General features: G+C 35.3%; 2 protein-coding genes across 5 annotated transcripts; both read right to left on the bottom strand.

The window, feature by feature from the left end:
• Positions 1 to 920: 920 nt before the first annotated feature.
• On the bottom strand, positions 921 to 14,986 carry mcoln2 (mucolipin TRP cation channel 2). Of its 2 annotated transcripts, XR_013823346.1 has the most exons (15): positions 14,787 to 14,986; positions 13,757 to 13,916; positions 13,092 to 13,265; positions 10,220 to 10,373; positions 10,056 to 10,134; positions 9,876 to 9,972; positions 8,412 to 8,511; positions 8,196 to 8,308; positions 7,888 to 8,037; positions 6,543 to 6,644; positions 6,258 to 6,380; positions 5,310 to 5,516; positions 3,946 to 4,085; positions 1,569 to 1,766; positions 921 to 1,199 (listed from the first exon to the last, which is right to left on the bottom strand). XR_013823346.1 is itself a non-coding variant. In XM_079891410.1 (14 exons), exons 1-14 carry the CDS (start codon positions 14,834 to 14,836, stop codon positions 1,730 to 1,732), a joined length of 1,686 nt encoding a protein of 561 aa, XP_079747536.1. In that variant the 5' UTR covers positions 14,837 to 14,986; the 3' UTR covers positions 921 to 1,729. The 2 variants fall into 2 exon arrangements, 1 of the variants encoding a protein (XP_079747536.1); XM_079891410.1 differs by having other exon boundaries at positions 921 to 1,766.
• Positions 14,987 to 15,592: 606 nt separating this feature from the next.
• clcc1 (chloride channel CLIC-like 1) lies at positions 15,593 to 26,462 on the bottom strand. 3 transcript variants are annotated; one of them, XM_079891407.1, is made up of 11 exons: positions 25,679 to 26,245; positions 24,050 to 24,166; positions 23,722 to 23,832; positions 23,418 to 23,642; positions 23,192 to 23,332; positions 22,562 to 22,661; positions 22,280 to 22,377; positions 21,176 to 21,322; positions 20,549 to 21,097; positions 16,285 to 16,338; positions 15,810 to 15,946 (listed from the first exon to the last, which is right to left on the bottom strand). In XM_079891407.1, the coding sequence occupies exons 1-11, from the start codon at positions 25,847 to 25,849 to the stop codon at positions 15,869 to 15,871; spliced, it is 1,791 nt and encodes a 596-aa protein (XP_079747533.1). In that variant the 5' UTR covers positions 25,850 to 26,245; the 3' UTR covers positions 15,810 to 15,868. The 3 variants fall into 3 exon arrangements, with proteins under 3 accessions (XP_079747534.1, XP_079747533.1, XP_079747535.1); XM_079891409.1 differs by lacking the exon at positions 16,285 to 16,338 and adding an exon at positions 16,073 to 16,149 and having other exon boundaries at positions 15,814 to 15,946; positions 25,679 to 26,462; XM_079891408.1 differs by lacking the exon at positions 16,285 to 16,338 and having other exon boundaries at positions 15,593 to 15,946; positions 25,679 to 26,272.
• Between the last annotated feature and the right edge of the window lie 637 nt (positions 26,463 to 27,099).

The raw sequence follows: 27,099 nt of genomic DNA on the forward strand, positions 1-27,099 counted from the left end.
CCGGGGGTAAGTATATTTGTGTTATTTAACATATTTAATTATTTTATGTCTGCGTAATATTCTAAGTTTCATTTTCACTGTTTTTATTCATTTTCTGGAATACTGAATCTGTTTTTGTACAAATGAGAAGTAAATGCCTGCTCACATTTAGTTTAAAACTACAATAACCATCATGTTCACACACAACGCCTCTGCACTTACTCACGATTTCTCTCAACATGGGGACAGGAGAGATGTCAGTCAATACATGGGAAACAAAGCAACTTGGGTTTGAAAATGTAACCCGGATATTTTATTGTAAATTGAAAAGTAATGCATTACTTTTACTAGTTACTTGAAAAAAGTAATCTGATTACATTAGGGTTAGTTTCATGTAAGTTTGCATAATTTACCTGTAAACAAAGACAATGTAAAATAAAGGGTTACCATTTACCCTGTTACTCAATATCTTGGACTTAATTGTTGAACATTTAATATTTAATCAAGAAAATATGCCTTTTCTAATGTATTGTGCATAAGAACATATATCAAAAAACTATCTATTTATTATTTATAGTCAACTAGTCATCCAGTCCATTGTAAATGATTGTAAACATTGATGTTCTGCAAAAAAGTTAAATTAAATATATAAGTAAAAGACAGTCAAATAAATAAATCAATATCCGGGCAGACAGACCAGGTAAATTACAGATTTCATGTCTGGTTTGGAATTGAGTTTCATTTCTTATAGGAAGAAGAAGTGAAGCCTAGAAACCAAGCACTTCTGTGAATTGGTTTTTGAGGTCAAAAAAGCACCTTGTGCAAAAAAAAAAACATGTTTCATCATGTTTCTAAGTTGCATTCTAGTATTATGTAACATCCAATTTACTAAGCCAACAATGAAACCCAAACAAGAAAACGGCACACACATAAAGGGCCTCTTTAAGTTTGCAAATACAAAATATTATTTTATTATCTTTCATTCCCTCACCCCAGGTCCTTCCCCCAGTGAGCAACTGCTTACTAAGCAAGTTACGTTGAAACTTGTCTGCCTTCCCTGTTAATTGTTGGATGATAGGCATAATGAGATGTAATTTGCATCATAAAGTAAAATAAATCTCCACAAAGACAAAAAAAGTTACCTCTGCTATAAGTGAACACTGCATTCTTAACACTCCAGTGTTGCACAAACCGTCCACGTCGCAATCACTCCTTGCGCACTTCACATATTTGAAGCAAAATATTAAAAGACTTTATCGTCAAACTATTTAGCTGCAAATGTTCTAAATGCCTTTGAGGACTCATGCCAGAACGGGCTGATATAAAAACAAACACAAATGTGTAATTTGAGCTGATTCTCTAATGTAAAACATGGGTAGACAATCCAGATGACGCATAAATAATATCATAAAAGATATTTCCTCTGGTTTACAACATTTAACAGGGATAATTTTACAGATTGCACATTAAGATGCATCAAACATCTTCCATGCTTGCCATTTGACCCTCTTTTTTCGCTCTTAATTGCATTGTAGCGCACTTTGGCAGATATTATACGGCATTTACCCGTTTGCTAATGCAGGTCTTACCGGTTTCTAATGAAATTGGCATGTGAACTAAGCTCTTGCTTCCTGTGTAGTACGTGAACCATGTACATGGAGCGGTAAACATGTTCACACAATCTTTCCCTGATTAAGCTGCAAATCCATTGCAGTTTTCAGTAGATTCAACGTTGAATCATTCGCTGCGATCAGCTGATGAGAATGATGGAGTCGTCTTTGGGAATCCTGCAAAAGGACACAAATTAAGTATAGTCACATTTTCCTGGTTAAGTATAACATTACATAAAAATTACAATTTTATATGTATTTTTACTTGTAATTAATGTTCTATTTATTAAAACCAAGTATCAATCTCATCAAGTGTTGAGCATTTTGAATTTTTTTCCAAAATAATATCTAAAGGCAGTTACTATTTTTCAAACAATGTTTTATTTGTGAACTGATGTTCAGCTGTTCTTTTTAATAGTAAAATATTTTCAGATCATCAGTCATGCTCGTTAAACACTGGGCCACAGACACGAAGGTGTATCTTTAATTTCTCCTTTAATTTCTAAGCTGATTGCTCACTAAAAAGTCATTATGTTTTCAGTCACCAGGTTTTTAGGCCATGTCAAGTTTGATTTTGATGTGACAAAGCGGTTGATATTTAAGTGGCTGAGCGGTTTACTTACTTTTTAATTAGTCTTCCCATTAATCTTGTTTATTCAGACCGATTTGAGGATGCGCACGAAAACAAGAGGCGGGATTTATCGCGTGAACCAATCATAGCCAATCATTTCCAGTTATAGTGCGATGGAGGCATTGCCTCCTCTCACGTGACTTTACCTCATTCAACTCAATTACACCACAAAAATCAATGGGCTCAGGGGAGGCAAGAGAGATGCGGCATCCCGCTGTAACTTTACCTGCTGGTGTCGCTGTTGGACAGTTTTAAAAAAACGGGTGATTTGTGCACTTTTTAATGTCAAATTTTATTTTTGTAATATTTTCTCATCCAGTTTTTTGAGGAGGCACTGCCTCCCTTGCCTCCTCGGAGGAAACTCTTCCATATATTGTCGGGTAGATGTTCTGAAACAGTCTTTAAAACGGTTTCTGTCATCTTTGAACCGACTTAAAGTACGGTTTTTAGTTCTAATGTATTTTTAGTGAAGATTGGTCTTTATAAATGTGTCCGGTTGCAGTTTCCAAAGGAAGTGAAAGTAAAGATTTCCCAAAAAACTTGAAGAGAGATTTGCAGGTTAGTTTCATGTCATATTAGGTAAATTCTTTAGGTAAAGTCCCTGTAGGACTTCAAAAGGTTGGGGCTTGTTAATACTTTTATTCCGCAAGAAATTATTAATTGGATCAAAAGTGACGGTACAAAAGATTTTCATTTAAAATAAATGCTGTTCTTTTGATTAAAGAATTGTGAAAAATATGTATCATGGTTTCCAGAAAAATATTAAGCAGCACAACTGTTTCAACATTAATAATAAATGTTTCATGAACAGCAAATCAGCATATTAAAAAGGATTTCTAAAGGATCATGTGACACTGAAGACTGGAGTAATGATGCTGAAAATTCTGCTTTAATCACAGGAATAAATTACATTTTTAAATATATTCAAATAGAAAAAAGTCATTTTAAATTGTAATAATATTTGTAAAAATAGTACACTTTTTACTCTTTTTTTTATCATATAAATGCCTTGCTGAGCATAAAAAATAAATCAGATGTGGCCTATTTAAACATGACATTTATAATAAAAGTGATATTGATAAAAGATGCCAATATAGCCTGAATCCCCCAGCCAACTGAGAATAACAACTGTTCCTATTTCCGAGATGAAAAGATTTGGAAATATAATTCTGGTCCACTTGTAGAGCAGGAACACCAGTTGATCTAATCTAAAGAGATCATAGTAAAACCCAATTCAATCCCAATGTACGGTAATGTCCATGCTCAAATCCACTCAGTGCAGCATAAGTGGGTTTTAACCTGATATTTAGACGCAGCATTAAAATTATAGCCAGGCATCCCTTCGCATCTGACACTCAAGCAAACAATGAATGCTCCTTGTGGAGTCAGTTTCGAGTTCTTGCACTAGAACCCAAAACAGCTAGATACGAACAAGACAAAAGGCTCTAGCAAAATTCTCCAGAGGAAAAGCAGCGCAGAAAATTAATGGGCATCATGGAGAGTTTCTAAACTCTCGTTTGTTTATCGTTCCTGCAAGGCAAGGGGAAGCCTTCTCGATTTTTTTTTTCCCCCACAGAGAACATTTCTCTGTAATCAGCACTTTGCTGGGTGTGTCCGTCTTTCTCTCCCACCACTAATTCCATTTCTCATGCCATAGTGGGCTGACCTCAGCTCTGGAGGAAACACTGCTGCCCTGTAGCTGATGTCTGGGATTATATACTGTACCTTTTGCAGCAACACAGCATAACAGAAGGGTGGACGTTCTCGACTTCGCCACACTCCTGCCCCTGGAGGGGGAAACCCTCCTTCTGGCCCATCATAAACTGCTGGAGCTCTGTCATGGGGAAGCCTGTCGTTTGGTAACCCTAGGCAAAATGGAGAAGTTGATATGAAGTGCTACAAACAAGTATAGCATGGCTTTGTTTGTTCAATTTTACTATGTGTAATGCAATACGGAGAAACGTTTTACACAAATGATAACACACAGTATATATTCAATTAAAGGAAAGTTAATCTAGAAACTTAAATGTCACCATTTACTCACTCTGATGTTGTCAGTTTTATTTGTTTCTTTGGTGAAACACTAAACTACAAATTCTGGGGGTATAAAAGCAAACAAAAAAGCAACGCAAAACAAAAACCAAACAAAAAAGCAACGCAAAACAAAAAGCAAAGCAAAACCAAACAAAAAAGTAAAGCAAAACAAAAAAGTAAAGCAAAGCAAAACCAAACAAAAAAATAAAACAAAGCAAAACCAAACAAAAAGCAATGCAAAACAAAAAGCAAATCAATATAAAACACCACCAAAAAAACAAAACACAAACAAAACAAAACAAAACATAAAAACCCCAAAGAAAACAAATTTACTGCCCTTATATGGAGAAGCTAGGATGTGTTGTCTATATATTTATTTTTGCATAAGAAAAAATAAAATGGGGTTGGAAAGATAGGAGCAAATGATGAGTTTTCGTTTTTTCGTTATTTAAATAAAATAATTTAAATAAAAATATAATAAAAGTAATTACTTTTTTGCATTAGAAAGAAAATAAAATGAGGTGGGAAAGATGCGAGTAAACGATAACAGTTTTCATTTTTGCGTGAACTAACCTATTAAGAGAATAGATATTTTTTCAACTGATATGCTATTGTATTGCTAACAAGGCCAATTCCTTCAACCCCTAAATTAAAAACAAAAAACAGCTAAAGTTGTGTCCCAAATTATGCACTATACACTATGCACTTATGCACATACTCAACCTCTATGTATTCTATAAATTTTATAAGGTGATTTTGTCATTCAACATCAGTCTGATGCCCCTCCCCCTCCGCTTCTTAATTAAAGCTGCGAGAGTTGAGTGTGGTGAGGTGTCCAACACTTCGTTTTTTTTAATCGAGAGCATAATATATGGACAGTGTAAAGGGACTAGGATATAATAGGATGAAGAGGGGGAACGAGATTAGGAAATGTTGCCAGCTTGATTCAAACTCACGATGTGTTGGAGCATGTGAGCTAAACCCTAAGCCATGCAAAATCCTAGAAGCTAGTCACATTATCTATCTATCAAAACCTTTTATCAAGTTGATGGTACCTTGATTGTGTCGTAAGCATCTGTGATGAGGGCGATGAAGAGACTGAGCACCATGTAGATGAAGAGGGAGATGAACGAGTAGAGATAGACTCGACTGAACAGCCACACCATTGTGTTTTTTTGCCCAAACTCTGCAAACGTAGGGAACATGTCGTCCCCATTGACTAGGGAGAAGAGACACTCTGCCACACGACTCAGACCTTCAAACTGACCCACATATGAAGAGATGGAAGATGCAAGGGAAATGACATTCATTCATTAAAAAATATATTTCATTATATATATATATATATATATATATATATATATATATATATATATATATATATATATATATATATATATATATATATATATATATATATATATATATATAAAAACATACATATATACACACACAATGTGTGTATGTAGTAATATTTATATATAAAATATTTAGAACTAGGATTATATTATTTAATTTATTATACTATTTATATAAAATATATATAAATGATTATACTATTTTATAATATTTTTAACTGCCATAAAAAATCCAAATCAAGGAAACATGTTAAGATGTACTGCCATCTACTGTTCATAAGAAAGACTACAAATCTTAAACCAAGGAAAAATTCAAATATCTTTAAAAAATTATTAATTATATTAAACTAAGTTAACAAATAATATCATATAAAACCTGCTTATAACTACTATTATTTCAAATAATTACTTATTAAATATATAATATTTGATATTTAATACATCTATATACCATTTATTAAATAAATGGCTCTTTAAATATATAAAGCCAACATGTCCTGCCATCTACTGTTCATAAGAAAGACTGCAAATCTCAAATAAAGGCACAGTACATCCATATGTCACCGGTATACAATTCAAACTACATACGATTACAGAATGGGTATATTTATTTATTTTATTACTTTATTGACTTTCTTTTGGTACCTTCTCATGGTAGGGCCCTAGAACAATCCATCCACAGAAGGTGTAGCCAAGGTAGATCATTCCTGCACAGCAGCAGAAGCGCAAGACCTTTGGTAAGGCTGCTCGCATAGTGAGGATAAGCACCTGTGTTATCATAAAAAAAAACATTGTAGGGCCTTAATTTTTGGTCTTAAGCAATCAGCACTGTTATATTACTTGTGGTCAATAAAACACATGTACTGTACTTAACCTTGCTATTACATTTACATTGGTGTTCTTAATGTGATTTTGTGCAGTTTGACTTACATTGTATTTTTCGAAGTATCCCAGATATCTTATGACGCCCACCCATACCATTAGAGTTGATGTTCCCAGGAAGATACTGCACACATCATAGTTGGTCAGACTCTGGAAGAAAAAATGAACGGGGTGACTTTATTAGTGTAAACGTGGGCCAAACTTGCGCTTCTATGCAAGTACAAAGTAAATATTACATAATTGTTTAACTGCCATGACTTAAATCGCCCTACAGCACAGACCCAAAGTCCAAAGACTAAGTGTGTCTCTCAAGAACTCAAATTTGCAACATTTGTGCTGTTTTTAGAGGAACATGAATTTTTGTATATATATATATTTTTTTTTTAAGTTTCCAACTAACAAAGAAATGCAAATCAAATGACTTTGATTATGAAAATGAAGCAAATTCCACCCTAACCCAAATTTTAATTACCTTACACAATAAATCAATAAACAAATAAAATTAAAATAACAATAATAATAATAATAATAATAATAATATTTCACACCCAAAATAAAATTATTATTGTAAAAAACCTCCTCCAAATGTACTTGGCAAAGATAAATAAATAATTTAAAATAAATAAACAAACAAATAAATAAAATCAATTCTAATATTTCAGGCCAAAAATACATTGATTTTCATTAAAAAATAAGCACATTCCTCTCCAAACTGAAATTTTTACATAAATAAATAAAATAATAAATATACTAACATTTCACTCCTAACATCAAATGATTGTTAATGAAAATTAAGCACATTTCCCCTGCAAATGTACCTTGCAAAAAAGAATTTAAAAATAAAACTAATATAAGTGTTTACAAAGGGACATTTTCTACCAGCTAACAAAACTCAAATCAAATTATTTTCACGAAAATGAAGCACATTTCCCCTCTAAATTTAAATTACCTTACTAAAACAATCTTATTAAATATATAATTTAAAATAAATAAATGGAAATATAAATGACCAAAAATATAAATAAATGATTTTAAAAATACTAATATTTCACCCAAAAACAATTTCCCCTCCATATTAATCTTTTTTTTTTTTTTTACAAAAAAATATTTTCAATAAATAAATAAAATATTTTACTGTATAAAGTGTCTAATACAGGCCTTTAAAATAAAAGTATTGTATTGTACTGACAATCCTCATTTTAAAGAGAACTTTAAAGTATTGAAGTATTGAAAGTATTTTAATTTGATTCTGGAGGTTGGGAGGTTAATTCACCCATAGACGCAATAATAACATATTAAAGTCAGCATTTTTTTAATTTAGGGAACTACAATATTCTCTGCAACATTTCAGATTATGTGGTTATCAAATGCATCAGCAAAAAAAGAAAAGCACCTTAGCCTGTATTTCCATTTTTAGTATCGATCCAATGATGGCCATAACATCACTGATGATCACCAAGATGTACCAGCCGTTTAAGAACTCCCTCTGGTCATCTTCACACACTTTATGATTATAATTCTCAAGGCAGAATCTAGAAAACCGCTGCAGAGTGAGGAAGTGACACATGAAGGAAACACTGACACGGCACAAATATATATCAGAACAGCATGAGTTCACTTTGAGTCAGAACTTCAAAAATAACTATAATGTTGATGTATCAGACGGTATTCAGTAATATACAGATTCCCAGTCAGGTTTACCTGAAGTAACTTCACAGCAAGTATAATAGAACGAGTGCAGAGCACTGCAGAGATCAGACAGATTACAATAACAAAGCCATCAAAGATCAGGAGGTAGTGTGTGCTCTTCTGAGCTGAAAAAACACAATAGCAAACCATCTGAAGTCCATATGCACGTCATAACATTATAACTATTCATTGACCATAAGCATTCACTGTAGTTGATTTTTCACATACCAGTTCCCGAAATCTTCCAGTTTTTGCACACGCTACTAGCATCATCAAAATCAAGAGTCAATTTCACCTTCCCGCTATGGCAACTGTTATCAAAGACAATCTGCAAAGAAACAAAATGAATTTATTCAGATAAAATGGATGATATTTTTTTAAAGATGACCTATTATGCCCTTTTACAAAGTCTTGATTTTGTTTCTGGGATCTACTAGAATAGGTTTTCATCCTTGAATGTTGCAAAATAACTTTTTCCCACATATTTGACATTGTTGCAGCAACTCTCAGCACAGTTTAGTTCCTGTCATTATAAAGCCCCTCCTTCTGAAAAGCACAGTGTGCTCTGATTGGTCACCTGGAACGGTGAGTTGTGATTGGTCAACTGCTTCGAATGCGCTTCAGAAACGCCACGCCCCTTTACCATAGCCATAAGGTTCCACACACTAACTCAATCAGGCCTCGTCCCTCTTTGTGTATGTTTTGGGCGGGAATTATTTAAATGAGGAATATTGTGACACTACAATGGAGGCGTTTCAGGCAGTTCAGAAACAGTAGAGAATAACTCTCTCTGGATTCACTTTGTGCTTTGTAACTTTGCAGACCCTTTTCATGCTCAAACAGCAACATTACATTACAAAATTACACTAAAGAAAGCTGACCATGTAAAAAAGCATAATAGGTCCTTTTTAAAGGAGATCTCCGGTCAATTTTAACATTGAGCTCATTTTTTTGTACATTTGGAGTGCTGTCAGTACAGAGAACAACGACAAAAATCGGTGTTGCCTACACCGTGTTATCCTCTTTTTAAAATTTGCACCCTGTTGACTTCAATGGGGCAAGTTTTAAACCTGCTTTTAGCCTCTTAACATCCTTGATGTGTCATTACAAGTGCCCAGCCAATGTGAGTGATTCCTTTAGAGTGAACACGGTGAATCTGACTGCAGTAGATGTGAAAGATATGAATAAAAATGATGTTATTTCAGCCAGCGCACATACCTGTATTTACATCCTGTTTTCGGTTGAAGTCCACAGTAGTCGATTGTCGAGTTCACGCGCATGATCATAGGTACTAAACCAATGCGCGTGAACTCGACAATCGATTACTATGGACTTTAATCGAAAACAGGATGTAAATACAGGTATGAGCGCTGGCTAAATAAATATCATTTTTATTCATATCTTTCTCATCTACTGCAGTCAGATTCACCCGTGTTCACTCTAAAGGAATCACTCACATTGGCTGGGCACTTGTAATGACACATCAAGGATGTTAAGAGGCTAAAAGCAGGTTTAGTACTTGCCCCATTGAAGTCAACAGGGTGCAAATTTTAAAAAGAGGATAACACGGTGTAGGCAACACTGATTTTTGTCGTTGTTCTCTGTATTGACAGCACTCCAAATGTACAAAAAAATGAGCTCAATGTTAAAATTGACCGGAGTTCTCCTTTAAGATCCCAAATTTGACCTTACCTTCACAAAGAATGTGTAACAGTCAGGCTGCTCATGCGAACGAACAGTTTGCAAATTGATTCCTTTGAGCGCAAAAGTGATCTCAATCTCAACAAGCCTGTATTTCAAACAAAACCAATGAAACTATTACGTGATAAATTGGTGATAAATATTTTGATTATATAATTTCGGTTTACCAACCTATAAAATTCCAACTCAAAAAAGGACGCGTTGTTCATTCTCCATGTTGTAGCAGACTCTGGATCAAGAGCCAAGCAAACTGGAAAAGACAAGAATGTGCAGTTTAGGCACAAAATATGATTTATAGGCTACAATATTTTTACATTTTCTGTAAAATGTGTAACCTGTTTCAAGCTGGGCGTCAATGTCATAAGATTCCTCGGACGGTTCCACGCTGCCCCTCATGTAGCTCTTCTTGCAGATAATCATGTGCAGAAACTTTTCACTCTCCTCAGCATAACTAACGGGTCCTACAGACAGGTTTCGTAACTGGGAATACTGTTGGATAAATGATATTTTGAGTAATTTTAACTCAATAGTTAATAACTTTAAATTGCCGCACATACAGAAATGAATAGCACTTTTGATAAATATGTTTAAAATTGAGTGCACTTACATGAGATGAGAAGACTAATAAAAGCCATTTTATTTTACATGGAGAGGGTAACCTCATGGGGGCAGACATTTTGAAATCACATGACCAGTGAAATACTATTTTAGTATTTAGGGTCAGGGTTACCCTAATCTTTCCATCATCAGACACTTTCTATCATGGCGGACTGATCTGGTTTTATAAAAGATGACGGTCCGTGTAACGCTTCACAATTCACTTTTCAGACCATACCATGCAAATGCAAAAATGAAAAATTGAAACCAGACATTCATTTTTCTTGTTTTTCCAGTTACATTATCAATGGATATTTGCCTTTTTCTCCCCTTTTTTCAATTTTACTTTTGCTAAATTGTGACTTCAGAAACAAACATTTGAATAAATGAAATCTAACCGATTTTCTATTTTTCCATTTTTCGTCTTGTAATTTGTGCCGTGGGCGGTACCATTAGCACGGGGGTGTGGCCGTGGACTAACTTAGTCTTTACTATCATTTCATTGATGTAACTGCTTTATTTACACTGCATGCACGTTTGAGGAGAAGTTTAAAAGACGGAACACGGGACGACATTTTTCACCCGAAGTGCCATCATTTTTATTATTAATAGTCTGTGCTAAATTATAAGGCAGTCTCGGACCGGCCATCGGGAGCAGCCGGGAAAAGTGAAATCCCGGTGGCCTGGGTACGATTTGGCACATATTGCCCTTGTTTGTATTTACCTATTCATTCTTACTTTATTTTATTAATATATAGCTATATCCTTGTTGTTGTTCATTTTACATGGTACAGTAGCCGAGGCAGCCACAACCATGAGATCCCAGACAGTTCATTTTCAGTGCAGCAGAACGGGGGTGGCTCGCGAGCAGCAGCGCTTTTCAAGATCCTTCACGGGAATCTAGAATAACGATAAAAATTATAGCCTACTAAGCAAAAAATATAGAAAAAATAAGCATATTTTTCCCCCCAATTTTTAAAGGTTTTTAGCTCTCGTTTGTAGGCTAATACAATAGGCTATTTAATGTCTATAGTGCTGATTCATTATCGAATGGCGAATTTAATGTGCTCGAATAAATAAATAAAAAACAAACTGGGCAATGTGCCAAACGTAGCAAGGTATTTATGTTTATTTATGGAAAATAAATAAATATTATTGCTTTTGATTTGCAGCACAGTTAGCTATAGCCTATATCGCCTCATGCTCATATCCCGGCGAACTGCTTCTATTATAATGAACAGACTAGTTCTACAACTGTGCTAGATTTAAGGGCATTTTACGGGAACGAGAAGCGGTGTAGAGCTAAAGCACACAGAAGCTCAAGCGGATGCCGTGGTAACGAACAATGCCCGCTATAGTGAATACATCTGCATCTTTATTGTAGGCCTATTGTAGACTATTACAAACGAGAGCTAAAAACCTAACAAAAAAAAACAAAATTTTTTTTCTATATTTTCGCTTGTATTTTTATTAATAAGGTCAATACAAACAGGTAGGGCAATGTGCCAAATCATACCCAGGCCACCGGGATTTCACTTTTCCCGGCTGCTCCCGATGGCCAGTCCGAGACTGCCTTATAATTTAGTACACGTAGACTATTAGCCTAATAATAGCCTACAAGTTATGGCACTTCGGGTGAAAAAATGTTGTCCTGTGTTCCGTCTTTTAAACTTCCCCTCAAACGTGCATGCAGTGTAAATAAAGCAGTTACATCAATGATATGATAGTAAAGACTTAAGTTAGTCCACGGCCACACCCCCGTGCTAATGGTACCGCCCACGGCACAAATTACAAGACGAAAAAATGGAAAAATAGAAAATCGGTTAGATTTCATTTATTCAAATGTTTGTTTCTGAAGTCACAATTTAGCAAAAGTAAAATTGAAAAAAGGGGGGGGGAAAGGCAAATATCCATTGATAATGTACTGGAAAAACAAGAAAAAAGAATGTCTGGTTTCACTTTTTCATTTTTGCATTTGCATTGTATGGTCTGAAAACTGAATTGTGAAGCGTTACACGGACCGATGACAAGCCATTTGCTTTCATGTGATGCTTCATCCAAACCATTAGGTATCAGTATAATACTGCATTGTCGTGATTAGCATAATTACGAAATGAAAACACGTCCTCGTAATTATGTATTACTATGGCAACAGAGCCAGAGTCAGAGCTCTAAGAAAAGTCGGAGTTTACAAGTTGTAATATTTCATAAGGACATCTCGTGATTACGGTAATTCCGACATGGCGTGAACGCACCTTAAAGTGACAGTTCACCTAAAATTTTTAATTCTGTCATCATTTACTCAGCCTCAAGTTGTTCAAAACCAAACAGTTGATGGGACACATTGACTTCAATAGTCAACGGTGCTCAACCAACTGTTTTGTTACCGCCATTCTACAAAATATCTTTAATGTTCAGTAGAAGTAAAACTCATACAGTTTGGAACAACATGAGGTTCACCATTCATTTTTGTGTGCACTATCCCTTTAAGACAAAGAAAAACTGACCAGTGCAACAAACAAAATTGTATTTAACATAATGCTATGTGATGGAAGAGAAAATACACATGAAGAAAGAAAGAAGCAAGATGGATGAAAAGCAAATACATACCTGATCTATGACATAGTATAAACTATCATATACATTCTGTTTGGTGTAGACAGCAATACTGTAGTCATCCTCATCCACACCACTGTAGCCCTTAAGAAACAGATTCTTAAAGGCCATCAGGTTCTCCTCCTTGTAGGACACCACAAGCTGGTTATTCAGTCCAAACAGTATGAGCTTTGAAATAAACAGAGATGTTTTTTATTCTGGCTGGTGGAACATTACAGATTTGTAAGGATCTTTAAGGAAATTACGTTAAATGGTCATTTACAAACAGGTGTAATTTTTTTACACCCCTAGCTTCAGCAAATGGAATTGCAAACATAGTGACTGTGTTCAAACAGGTTCCTAACCACTCCCCCTGCCTTCCATTGGTCGAACAAACAGATAGCCCCGCCCAAAATTGACACAATTGGTTAAGCCATTGTTGCTGTCCTAGGGGTGCGTTTTTCCCAAAAGCATGGTAAGCCAAATATGGTCGCAAGTTTCATTGATCTCTGTTGGTAAGGCACCCCTGATTGGGATTTGCAAACAAACAGAAATGTATTTTGATTTGAATTGGGTTGGTCTCAGCATGTCAAACTGGGATACAATAGGTTTTTTTTTTTTTTTTTTTTAAAGAACACACATTTCGGCTTTAAGCAATCAGGCAATAACCCTATAAATACCTGGAGTGTAATCATGAATATTTTCAAAATTTGCACTGCTAGTTTCCATGGTAACTGTCGCCGTGTTCTGTACTTCTCACAAGGGCTCATGAAGTAAAACCTCAGGTCATCTCTCAGTGTCTCTTCTGTCACATGATCAGTGGACATGGATGTGGAGACGCTATATATTAAAATATACAACATATATCTGATTGAAGATAAATCTGCAGGAAACATTTTTTAAATGTAAGAAATAAATGAATACGGAAAAGCAGCTTTAATCTGTGTTATTTTGTAGTTTTAATTACTTCAGTGTTAATCTAAACTGTAAAATAGTAAAAAAATAATAATAATTATATATATATATATATATATATATATATATATATATATATTTGATGTGTCCAAAAGTTTGCACTGTTATTCAATTTTATATTTAACAAATATATTATATAATAAGAATATTCAGAATTAAATTAGCCTATATACACTTCTCATTCAGATGTGTGGATAACATTGCATATCTCCATGGACATACAGTTTGATAAGTGTGATTTGTTATATGTTACATAAATGTATTAGAGCACAAGCAGATGATAAATCAACTTTGTGACACATTACCCATGTGACAGAGTTCGGTTTAGGATGAGGAAGATGGAAGGGGTCAATGAACAAAAACGGAAGAGGGAAATTAGTTGCTCAATATACCTTTCTTAAATTTTAACTGAACCTTTGTAAATAACTGCTAAAACTTTGCACTACATTTACACTCCCAAGTCCCAACGCAAGGGTTTAAGTCCAAGCGTCCGCTCAATGGCACTGACAGTGTAGTTACTGACATGGCGTACTAACTTTAAGAGTAAAACACAAGAAAGTTCTTTTTTAAATATTTTCTTTCCAAAAACACAGTTAGAACATTCAAATTCTGCAGTGTCATGTATTTTATTAGATATAAATTAAAACAATGCGACTTTTGAATTTATAGTTGTTTATTTCTCATGCCAAAGAATTCTAGCTAAGGATTTCAATAAAAAGCTTTTGTCAAACTTACCTCGACATGTCAATCCTGACGCCTTGGCAGTAACTATCAGACATCTCCATGCCACCTGTTAGCTCATGACAAAACGTGTCACAAGCGTTCCTTAATCATTAAATTACTAAATAACCTCGTGTTTGACGTCACAGCTGCTACACACAGAACAGCGCCCATCGACCAATCAGGAGCGAGGAGGTTTCCCGATGGGCGTGGCCTCATTCTACCAAATAGAACGTTCTTTCAGTTGCTCAGAATGCTCACTGACTTGAAAACGTCACAAAGGTTCGATTGAAGAACTACGGAGTCTCAAATTAAAACACAAACAGACCATACGCTGTTTATAAGTTAAGTGAACAAGGTAAAGTAAAAATATGTCATTTTACTTTTTACCAATGCTTCCAAGCTGGAACTTATTTCTGAGATCACGAGGTGAAACTGCAGTTTCACAAAGAATTAACAACTCTTTTGAGAAATATCACTTAGGTATTAACCACTAGTCGTCGAGAAAAAGTTTTACTCTAGTCTACATGGAGCGGGTCGCCCTCATATGGGTGTTGAGCATGACCTTCTATGTCATCCAATTAACCTAGTTAATGATGATGATGATGATAATAATAATGTTTACCTTATACAGTGCTTTTAGCCAATGCTCAAGGCATGTTACAAAACATAATCATAAAAGTACATGTAAACATAATATAAGAACAAACCAATACATTACCGGCACTAAATAACAATGAAGCCTGAGTCAATATCATTAAATTAGTATAAAGTGAACGTTCTCTGCTGGGAGTGACAAAAGAAATCCTAACAGCTCAAATCACCTACAACAAAAAAATCATTGAGATTTAATCCAATATTGTTCATTATGAATGGATGAGATGGAGAATGACAGTAAAACAATACTTAATATAAAAACAGTTTTTGTGTGAAGCGACAGCAGATAGTGAACAGATTTCATACATCCCGGCCAGTAGATGTCAGTATAACGTCCAAAACCAGTGATACTACTGGGATCAAAATAAGAGGCAGCTTATTGTTGGCAAAAAACCAATAGGCTTTTTATTTTATTAAACATTTATTTAAAATTTTTAATTTTATTGCCCTGATTCTTGGACTGGTTTCCTAAAGCTTGAATAGCCTTGCTCTCCAGCTGCAGAATCTGCCAATGCCCCCTGCACAAACAAAAAACAAATTTCTGGTCAAAATTATGCAGGTACAACATAGACATTACATATATAGTGGAGTGTATGAGTTTAGTAGTGAGATATGCCATAATATGTATTTGATAAGTTGTGTACCCTATGTAGTTGCTTCAGGTTTGATGGGCTACACAAGCACAATGTAATATTGCACATGTACATGCACTAATATTGACCTAACATAGAAGAACAAAAACACAAATACAACAGAATCACAGGCCATTCAACATAACATAAATTATCACATAATCAAAGAATCATAATTTCAGCTGTAATGACAGACATACGATGATAAACTTGCGAAACATAACCTGCAGCTTGAGGTCATTTCGAGCAGCCCATATCCTTTTAGTGCACATAAAGTGCTGCGATGTTTGAATTAAAGGAACATAAAAATAATGTAAGAAATATTTATAACATTTGTGTATATATTATATACAGTATATATTATATTAAATGTACAGTATATGGAGAAAAGTTAAAGAACACCTGACCAATTGCACCTGTAATGACATTGCATTCTAAATACACAAAAATGAACATGAAGTTGGTCCCCCTCTCCAGCTACAACAGCTTCCACTCTTCGGTGAAGACTTTTGGATTGTTCCAGTGGGAATTTTTGTCCATTCATCCAGGTCAGGCACTGATGTTGGATGAGAAGTCCTGTTTGTTTGTTTTTAACGCCATGCCAGCTTCTGTGGCTATTTTCATGTCGAGAAAAATTATGGTAAAACTACAGTATATCAGGTGTTTACAATTTATTTTTGCTAAAAACTCAACAATATTTAGTGTAACTTTGTTAAAAATTTCTTTAAATGAGTTAACTGAATTAAAAAGGTTTGTCACAGGGTTATAACCAGCACAATCTAATAAAACATGCTTCAATGATAGAGTTTTGAGATTTGATAGAAACTTCTTCTTTCAACATTTGGGCTGATTTCATGAAGTTTATTCATAGTATGTAAATCCCACTCTGTTCGCCATTTGTTATTTATATAGAAGTGTTTTTTTTTTACCCATAGGAGGTACTGTGCAAATTTGGTTTGATCCGTAGTCCAAAAGGTTGGATATGACTTGGTTTTTGTTCGTACAAACTTGTAAGAGTTAAGAAAACATGATAATGAGCCGGATTTCCTTTATTGGTCTTTAGCCTTACTGTGTATTGGCTTATTTGAGGCATCTGTCCAGGAGTCGGATGTGTGATTTCCTGGCCGATCCAAATACTATACATAATCCAAACGTGAGTGTATTAGCTTCTTGTAGAGATTTAGAAGCACTGAACTCTCTGCACCCCATTTTATTTGTGCTAAAAAAATGTAAATATTCCTGACTTTTGAGACATTTATCCTTTAAAATTTGTATGCAAGGAATAAAACTTAATTTATTATCAAGGGTTATTCCAAGAAATTTGGTTTCCTTGACAACTCCGATATGTTCCCCATCCATGAATATCTCTGGATCAAGATGAAGAGATCGTAGCTGGCAAAAATCAATGCAATACACACTTCAATGGACGTCTGACCCAATAGCTTTTGCAATGCCATTGATTTTGATCCTAAAAGGAGTAACTGACATGATGCTTCCTTGTGGAAGTCCTAGTTATTCTTGTTTATGTGGGTCAGATTGGATATTACCTACTCTGACTTTAAAATGTCTGATTAAAAAATGGCAATGAAAATCGGTAGGTGCCCTATAAAACCAAGTTGATATAAATCCTTTAAAATCCCAAACTTCCAGGTGGTGTCATACGCTTTCTCCAGGTCAAAGAAAACAGCCACTGCATGTTCTTTTTTGATGTCACTTTTTTGACCAGCAAGTCCAATGAGATGATCCATTGTGCTTCTTCCTTTTCTAAAACTACATTGCACTTTACTTATTCATTTTTTATTTATTTTTTGATTCCAAGATCCATACCAGACGTTCATTAATCATAATTTCCATGGTTTTGCATAATCAACTTGTCAGGGCTATTGGGCAGTAGATGTTAGGTTCATTGTGATCTTTTCCTGCTTTCGGGATGGGAATGATTTTCGCTTCTTTCCAAGAAAGCGGAATATTCTCTGATATCCAAATATAGTAAAAGAGTTTTAAAAGTAGAGAAAAAAATGGATGAGGCAAATTTTTGAAAAACTGATAATGAATATCATCTGGTCCAACTGCAGTTTCGTGAGATCTGTTTATAGCTTTTGTTAATTCTTCCATTGTGAACGGTTGATTATAAAGTTCCTTATTATTCTTTTCTTCTTGTGCTTGGATACCTTGAAAAGCACTTAAGCTCTATTTTCAATAGAGGAGTTCTTTTCAAAATTTTCTGCTAGTATATTTGCAATCTCTTGTACCTTTTTCATTCCTACCTTTCATCCTTCGGATCAGATTCCAGACCTTTTTTGGTTGAGGTACTTGATGTCAAACCAGATACAAATTGTCTCCCACTTTTCCTTTTTGCATCGTTTATTATTCTTCGAGCTTTTGCCCTAGTTATTTAAATCTTGATACGATTTTCATTTGTTGGTTTTCTGAAGAATAATCTTTCTGCTTTCTTCCGCTCTTTTATAGTGTTCGATGGGGTTGAGCTCAGGGCTCTGCGTTGGCCAGTCAAGTTCTTCCGCCAAACTCATCCAACCATGTCTTTATGGACATTGCTCTGTGCGCTGGGGTAGAGTCATGCTGGATTAAAAAAAAAAAGCGCATTCCCCGAACCGTTCCCACAAATTTGGAAACATAGCATTGTATAAAATGTCTTATTATGCAGAAGCCTTAAGGTTTCCCTTCACTGGAAGTTATTTTCCCTCCTCCACCAAACATTACAGTTGGCACAATGCAGTCAGGCAGGGTACGTTCTCAAGGCATTTGCAAAACCCAGCCTCGTCCATCAGCCTGTCAAACAGAGAAGTGTGATTCGTCACTCCACGGAACACGTTTCCACAGCTTCAGAGAGGCTTGCATGCAGCTGCTCGGCCATGGAAACCCATTCCATGAAGCTCCCGCCGCACAGTTTTTGTGCTGATATTAATGCCAGTGGAAGTTTGAAACTCTTCATTGATGGAATCAACAGAGCGTTGGCGATTCTTGCGCTCCATGTGCCTCAGCACTCGATGATCCCGCTCTGTGATTATATGTCGTCTTCAGCGTTGCGGCGGAGTTTCTACTGTTCCTAAACACTTTCCAATAATTCCACTAACAGTTGACCGTGGGAACATATAGCAGGGATGAAATTTCACAGCCTGACTTATTAAAGGTGGCATCCAATCACAGTACCACGCTTGAATTCACTGAGCTCTTCAGAACGACACATTTTTTTCACAAATGTTTGGCTAGGTGCTTGATTTTATACACCTGTAGCAATGGGTCTGACTGAAACACCTGAATTTAATAATTAAGAGGCGTGTTCCAATACTTTTGTCCATATAGTGCATGTATTATAGACTATTGTTCAAAAGTTTGGGGTCAGTAAGATTCAAAAAAATTATAATAATTAATACTTTTATTTAGCAAGGGCACAGTACTTACATTTATAATGTTACAAAAATTGATATTTCAAATAAATGCTTTTCTTTTTAACTTTTTACTAATCAAAGAATCCTGGAAAAAATGTATCATGGTTTCTACAAAAATACTGAGCAACAAAACCATTTTGAACATTGATAATAGGGTTGTGCCGATAGAGTGTATTGTGATTCATGTATTGAAGATAGTCAGATATATGATGCCTTTGACTATATCAAGACATTAATTGGGTCGTTTTCCCAATAATGTATTAAACTATTATTATTATTATCAGGCTAGTACTGTACTATCAAATTAATATTAGCACCTACAATTCATTTTAGAACGACATCAACACACTTGTGACACATACACGAGTGTATGAGGATTGAGGACTTCTCAAAGATAATGTTTTTAAAACAGACTACAAAACTATATCCCACATCAAAATTGAATTGTAAGATGATCTATTCACAAATTGTCAATAGTGCTTATTATTAAAGAGATGCATCATTCTTATACAGTTGTTGTTTGAGCCAAGGTGAAAATTGCATCGTTTTATTGTCAGCATTTTGTTTCCATAGCACATGAACAAAACATTTTAGTGACACTAATCAATACAATTACAAATTAATAATAATAATACTAAAATTAAATAGGCCTAACAACAGTCTTTTGGTCCGAACACAGCACAATAATCAGTCATCGATGAAAATCAAAAGAAAATCAACTATCATTAATGTATGGTCCTCAAAAGAAATATTGAGCCAATAAATAAGATAGTAGATTAATTTCTCATTGAGCCTGAGAGAATTATTGGGAAAAATGTACTGTGTTTTGACCAACTCCATCTTTGTTCGCAAAATGGTAGAAAAAGATTTCCCGCGATAATAAAACAAAGTAAATAATCAAATAAATGAGTAAATTATTGATGAGATTATTACACTAAAAGACTTCTTTCAAGAACATTACAAATCTTGCCCAACCCCAAACTTTTGAACAGTAGTGTGTTTGTTCATTAATATATTCATTTATTTATAAGGGTGAATTAACCATCTAAATAAGGAATGACATTCAAATGATACTTGCCTCATTTCCTTGATTAGCTCCAAGTGTTGTCACATCTATCTGAGGAGAAGGCACATTGGTTGCAGGCTCACTTCCATCTGGACTCGGTGTGTCTTTCTGCTCCTTTTTGTCCACGGTAGATACATCTTTCTCCTTTTCCTCAACTTTCACTTCAGGCTCTGCATTTTCCACTGTACTAGGGTCCACCTCCTGTGTCCGCTGCTGAAAATCAATCTCATCATCCCTGGACGTGTTACCTGCAGCACGTACAGTCTCTACCCGGACCCTCTGGGTCCCTCTGGGCGAGACGGCTAAATCCTGTCGGAGCTCCATGCTTCTGTCCTCCTGTCTATTTAGTTGGTTTCCTGCTTGATTCACTCTGTTGCCATTGTCCTGGCGTATTTGCAGTTGCTGTGGGGCATCGCCCCCTTCCCAGACGTCCTCACGCTCCCTTAGTTGAGGAGCTTGGCGCTGTCCTACCGCAGGAGGCGGCGGGTCCTGTCTCCAGCCCATCCGGGGCAAGCGTACTGCTTGATGTATAGCTGCCTGAGCACTGCCATACATAAACACCTGAGAAGAGCAAAGATGACTTAGTATGTTTTTTTAACCAATAAGATATTTAACAAGTTTTCTGTTCCCAGCACTTACAAAGATGGATAATGCAATAGTAAGCAGCACAGGTATCTGGAGAGTGACTGGTAGATCCTTCAACAGCGCTCTCAGGAACTCACTGATGCCCTCCCCAATTTGCTTCAAGGGATCTGTGATGAAGCTGGTTATGGTGACCGTGATAGCCTGAAATATAAACCCCACAAAATTTGCATTAATGCATTTCATTTTCATCTCTTATAACAGCTCTGATAACCACTTTTGGAACAAACCGATATCTGCAAGAATAAATAATATAATAAATATAACAAAATTTATTGAACATTTTCTCTCTATTGCAGATAAAGTACTGCTCAAAACAGCACAAACAGTAATACTGTGACATTATTACAATGTAAAATGACTGTTTTGTTTTTTAATATGATCACAGCTGAGTTTTCAGCATCATTACTCCAGTCTTCAGTGTCACATGATATGATGATTTGCTGCTCAAAAAACATATATTTTTTTAAGAATTGTTTGATGAATAGAAAGTAAAAAAAAACAAAAAAACTTGGAATATAAATAATTTATTATAGAAATGTCTTTACTGTCTCTTTATCAATTTAATGCATCTTTGCTGAATTTAGAGGACAAATTCCGATTTGGCTTACCATTCTTGGCCTTCACATGTCACTTTCACTTTATTGTCACAATACCAGGATGTGTGCATAGCACGCAGACAGACAAAGATTCAGAAGAAGATAATTCCAATACAAAGTTTAATCCAAACAGGCAATGACAGGGCAGAGACACACATCTAACGTGAACGAGACCGAACAGAGAATGAATGAGAGGGTACAACTTAAGTAGGAGTACAAACTAGACTATAAACAAATGAGAAGGAACAAAGGAAGACACGTGACTAATGAAAACTGAAACTAACTGTGTGTAATGTGACAATTATTTAGTTCAGGGTGGAGGTATCTGTTTTTTATTTATAGTACTATTTTTTTACAATTACACAGATTTTACATTCAATATACAAGCTTCAAAAATGATCATCTGATTAGTCAGAAATCAACCATAACAATATTTTTCGGTATCAACAATATGCATTATAGTCATTCAAATTTCAGTCATTGGAAATTAAAAGATACAAACCTTTGTTGGAGGCACAAGCAAAATGGGGTTCACCAATAGGACCTCGTAATACATTTTGCAAGGATCATCTTGAAGAGTCAATGTCCGTCTGTACCACTCTAAATCAAAAAGGGGTTACAACAGTTCATCCCTATTTGTCATTATTTACTCAACTTAGTGTCATTTGAAGCTTGAAAATATCTATGAGTAGGTTCTTCAAAATTCTAAATTTATATCCATATCAAAAGTGAATACATAATAAAAATTTTGGGTAACATATTCCTTTAACAGTAAACACCTCACCTAATAAACTGTCCTTCCAGTCCAGTTCCTTCACCCCCGTACATTTGCCATTGAAGCTCTCCACTTCCACAATGTTCTTCTTGTGTTCCGCAAAGACAACCTAGCCAAGAGGAAATGTTTTTTTAACACGCACACACACATTTCATTCCCTTCAATAGCTATGTTTCCATCTAAAGTTGTGAATTTAACTACGGTCGTCTGCCGGAAGCTAGTTATTTTAGTTGATAAAGTTTTAAATATGGATATTTTTCTTACACGAACACATCGCTTCATTTCAGAAGGCCTTTATTAACCCGCCAGAGCAGTGTCGAGCACTTTAATCATGGATGGATGCACTTTGTTGGACTTCCAAAAAAAATATACCCATTCAATCCCATTATAAAGCTTGGAAGAGCCAGGACATTTGTTCTATCGCAGTTTATGCCCATGTCTTCTTATCAAATAAAAAACGTATCAACGCCTCAATTGAGCGCATGTTTTAGAATTGATTCATTTGCATCCAATGTTTTTGTCATGCCATATTCCAAAATGTGCATAAAAATAGGTGGATGGAAACAAAGCTATTGTCAACTGTTGAATACCGGTTTAGCAAAAATGTCACTCAACAGTATTTTGTGCAAAAGTGATTACCATATAAAGATGGAACCAGTTCCAGATCAAGCTAATAAAAAAGCAAACAGCAAACATTCTCCTGAACTGGACAAACCAGGACACCACAGACCAGAGTTCAGTGCAGATGACGGCTACGACAATCAGAACAATCAAGGAAACCTGTGGACAAAATACAGCACATATTCATTTATTAATATTATATAATTATTTTGTTTATCTCTGGAAGGTTTATACAAAAACTGACCCTCAGGGCTGTATCAGCATCCACATAAAACGTGTGTTCGAAACGCCATTTCCAGGCTTCATGGTTGTGGCGTTTGAATTTGACCAGAATTTGACTGAGCGCCTCATCCATGGCTCCTGTGGTCCAGTCGTTCTCTTCATTCAAAAGCTTCTGGATCTCTGCCAGCGATTGCTTGGACAGCTTCACCATGGCGTCATAGTGCATGGCTGTTTTTACATCATCAGGCTAAAGATTTTAAAACAGCAAAAGTTGTAAAACCTTAACCAGTGCAGAGTAATGTTGTAATGAAAACAAAGTCACATACCAGGCCAAGTTTTGAAGTTTCTTTAAGGAGCTTGGAAAGGAATCGCTTGAATACTGGAAGACATATTGGCTTTGAAGAGGTGGCGGTCCCCTTCTTTTTGAGTTCATCAAACTAAAACAGAGAGGTAGCAGCGAGAAATAATATTTTTCAGTCATTCAAAAAAGTTTTGGATGACAATTAGTACCATGGTACAGTATAGTCTTCATTGCTTCAAAAATACCATGATAAAACCATTGTGTACCATGTACAAACAACATGGCAGTACCATTTTGTTAGCGAGGTCTAAATGAATAAATGTACTAAACAGGTGTATTTTGATATTTGTTACCTCTTTCTGCAAAATCTCTAGTTTATTGTTGCACTCAGATGCATCAGACTGTGGCACATCACAGGACTCTGGGCTGAATCCCCTTCTCTTGGTTGGCACATTCTGGTAACTGGCAGACTGTGAAACATTAAAAATTCATAGAAATGGTTAGGATGTGATGTATACAGTATTTGAATTTCCTGCATAAAATGACAGTACTTGCAAGACCTTATATGAATCACACTTTGCCAACAGAATAATGATAGTTCAGTTGTTCAGCCACGGCTCACTGTAAATCAAACTGTCTATCATAAATTATTTAATCAAGTAACCGAGGTACAGTCACATTAACCGGTGAATTTGCCACATTGCCAGAAAACTGCTTGGTTTGAAAAGTAATTTCCAGGTGAGCTGCGCTTCATTTCTACACTATTGACAATAGACAATGGACCTTTTTGCTTGTGAGAGTATTGGACTCAAGAATCGCTTGTGTCAATTTGCAATTTGTGAACCACTTAAACAAATTCATAAATTTTTTAAAAAAAAAAGACAATTCGTCCACAAGTCATTTTGAAACAGGGGGATTTAACTGGCCAATACAATACAGATTAATGAACGTGCAGTTGTGGACAGCAGACCAACGGCCAAGGTCAAGGATTTTCCCTAAAGAATTTCTCCTTTTGTGGCCTGAAAAAGAAAGGTTTTTAGTAAACCTTCATTAGAACGTCAAGGTGAGTACCAAGCTAACAGGGAACGTTCTCAGAACTTGAGCTAACGTTTTGACATTGTTCTCTCAAAGTTAAAAACAAACGTTCTTCCAGTAACGTTAATAGAATGTTCACTCTTGTCTTAAATAAGGTCCCCAAACGTTATCACAAAAACATTAGTTCATATTGTTCAAGGAACATTTTTTTTTCCTGAAACGTTGGACGTTCGCATAGGAGTTTTGAATGTTAACTTAATTGTTTCAAAACATTCCCATAACGTTTGCAAAATGATAAAAGCCGGACGTTTCGAAAATTCATAGTTCGTTAAAACGTTCGAAGAACATATTTTGTTAGCTGGGTAATAAATGACGGAAATTTCATTTTTGGGAAAACCACCCCTTTAAAGTGGAAATGAAGCAGTCAGTCAAGTTTACATTATTTAGTAAACTGACTTCCGCTTTATTAAATAATAATAATAGTAATAATATTTTATATATATATATATATATATATATATATATATATATATATATATATATATATATATATATATAACACTATCAATGTAAGCTAACAATTTTAAAGAAAAAGGGATGTTTTGGAGCTGTGGCACTGCAAGATGGCGGCGCCCGTGCTCCAAAAGCCATAACAAAACATCCCCTTTTCTTTCAAATGGTTACATTAATCGTGTTTGTACATTTTATTTATTAAAGTGGAAATCAGTTTACTAAATAATGTAAACTTGACTGACTGCTTCATTTCCACTTTAAATTTTAAGTTCGTAAAATCTTAAAATATGTGCCACATTGCGGTGATATTTACGATTTAAAGTTTCAAATGAGTCTATTTTTACAGGGGGAAAATGTGATGAAGAATTTAAATGTCCTGCAAGCACTGTAATACGGTAATTAAGTTTTTTCTTTTTTTCTTTCTTTTTTTTTACCTCTGTGGGTTTTCTCATGCGCTTTGTCGTTGGGTCGTAGTTGATCATGTCATATGGATCGATCCATGCATCATCATCTTCCTGGTGGATATTTGCATTTGCATTAACAAACAGACTACAGAAAATAAATAAACTCCAGAATCTAAACGACGAACAGCTTGGCAACTTCATAATCCCAACTGGAACAGACCATGAGAAAACTCAAGACTTAAGTTACTGGTAAAGCTACAGAAAGATTCTTAAAAATGTAAGTTCAGATTCAGCTTTCTTGGACATTTTATTTTACTACATGTTATCCAGATCACCCGTTTATCCTACATGTACTAAATGCATCTATCGGCTGGCTAAAAGTTACCCAATGATGCCTAAATAAAACAAAATAATAGAATACTTGTAGAAAAATCGATCGCACTAGCCTAGGAAACAAACATTTCCTTAGCCTACACGTTGGACGAGAGCTGTCATTTACTGCCACATAGAATACACGCATAGATTCATAATCGCAATTGTTAACAAATTCAAATACGGATTCTAAATACTCATATCTATGTGCAGTCTTGAAGAAGTTTCTTCTTTAGTGTAACGCCAAGAGCTGAAGTGCCACTCATCGCCCCCAGGTGGACAGCGTTATATGTAACATTCATTCTTGACCACTGAAACACAAATATATAATTTGTTTCCCGCTGTCTACTCCTTCTGGGTTTCGTCGGTCTTCGTCTGCCTCGTCTCCTCCCCCGTTTGACTTTTGCAGCGCGTGTCACTGCTTCGTTGACCAGCTGTCTCTGTTTCTCAATTCATGGCTCTGCTTCGTCAGTGTTAAGGTATGTAGTGTTTCTTGTTCTTGATGTTTATTAAATCACTTTATCGTTTTGTCTGCATCATGCATCTCTTTTTTTGGATTAAGACTACACGTTATCAGTGACAATTAAAGCTCAAGAACATTATAAATCAACTTTATGTGACAGTTAGGATGAGAAAGATATGGAAGCTTGTTTCCGCCACAGAATAAAACATTTTAAAAGATAATTGCGACTTTTCATCTCACAATTGCGAGTTTACATCTCGCAATTCTGACTTTATTTCTCAGAATTGCGAGATATAAAGTCAGAATTGCGTGAAATAAAGTCAGAATTGCGAGATATAAAGTCAGAATTGCGTGAAATAAAGTCGCAATTGCGTCTTATAAAGTCAGATATAAAGTCAGAATTGCGTGAAATAAAGTCGCAATTGCAATTGCGTCTTATAAAGTCAGATATAAAGTCAGAATTGCGTGAAATAAAGTCGCAATTGCGTGTTATAAAGTCAGAATTACGAGATATAAAGTCAGAATTGCGTGAAATAAAGTCGCAATTGCGTCTTATAAAGTCAGAATTCTGAATACGCAATGGGAGATATTGAGAGTGAGGAGTCACGTGCCGACT

The sequence above is a fragment of the Squalius cephalus genome, assembly GCF_949319135.1.
Source record: "Squalius cephalus genome assembly, chromosome: 13".
Taxonomy (NCBI): Eukaryota; Metazoa; Chordata; class Actinopteri; order Cypriniformes; family Leuciscidae; genus Squalius; species Squalius cephalus.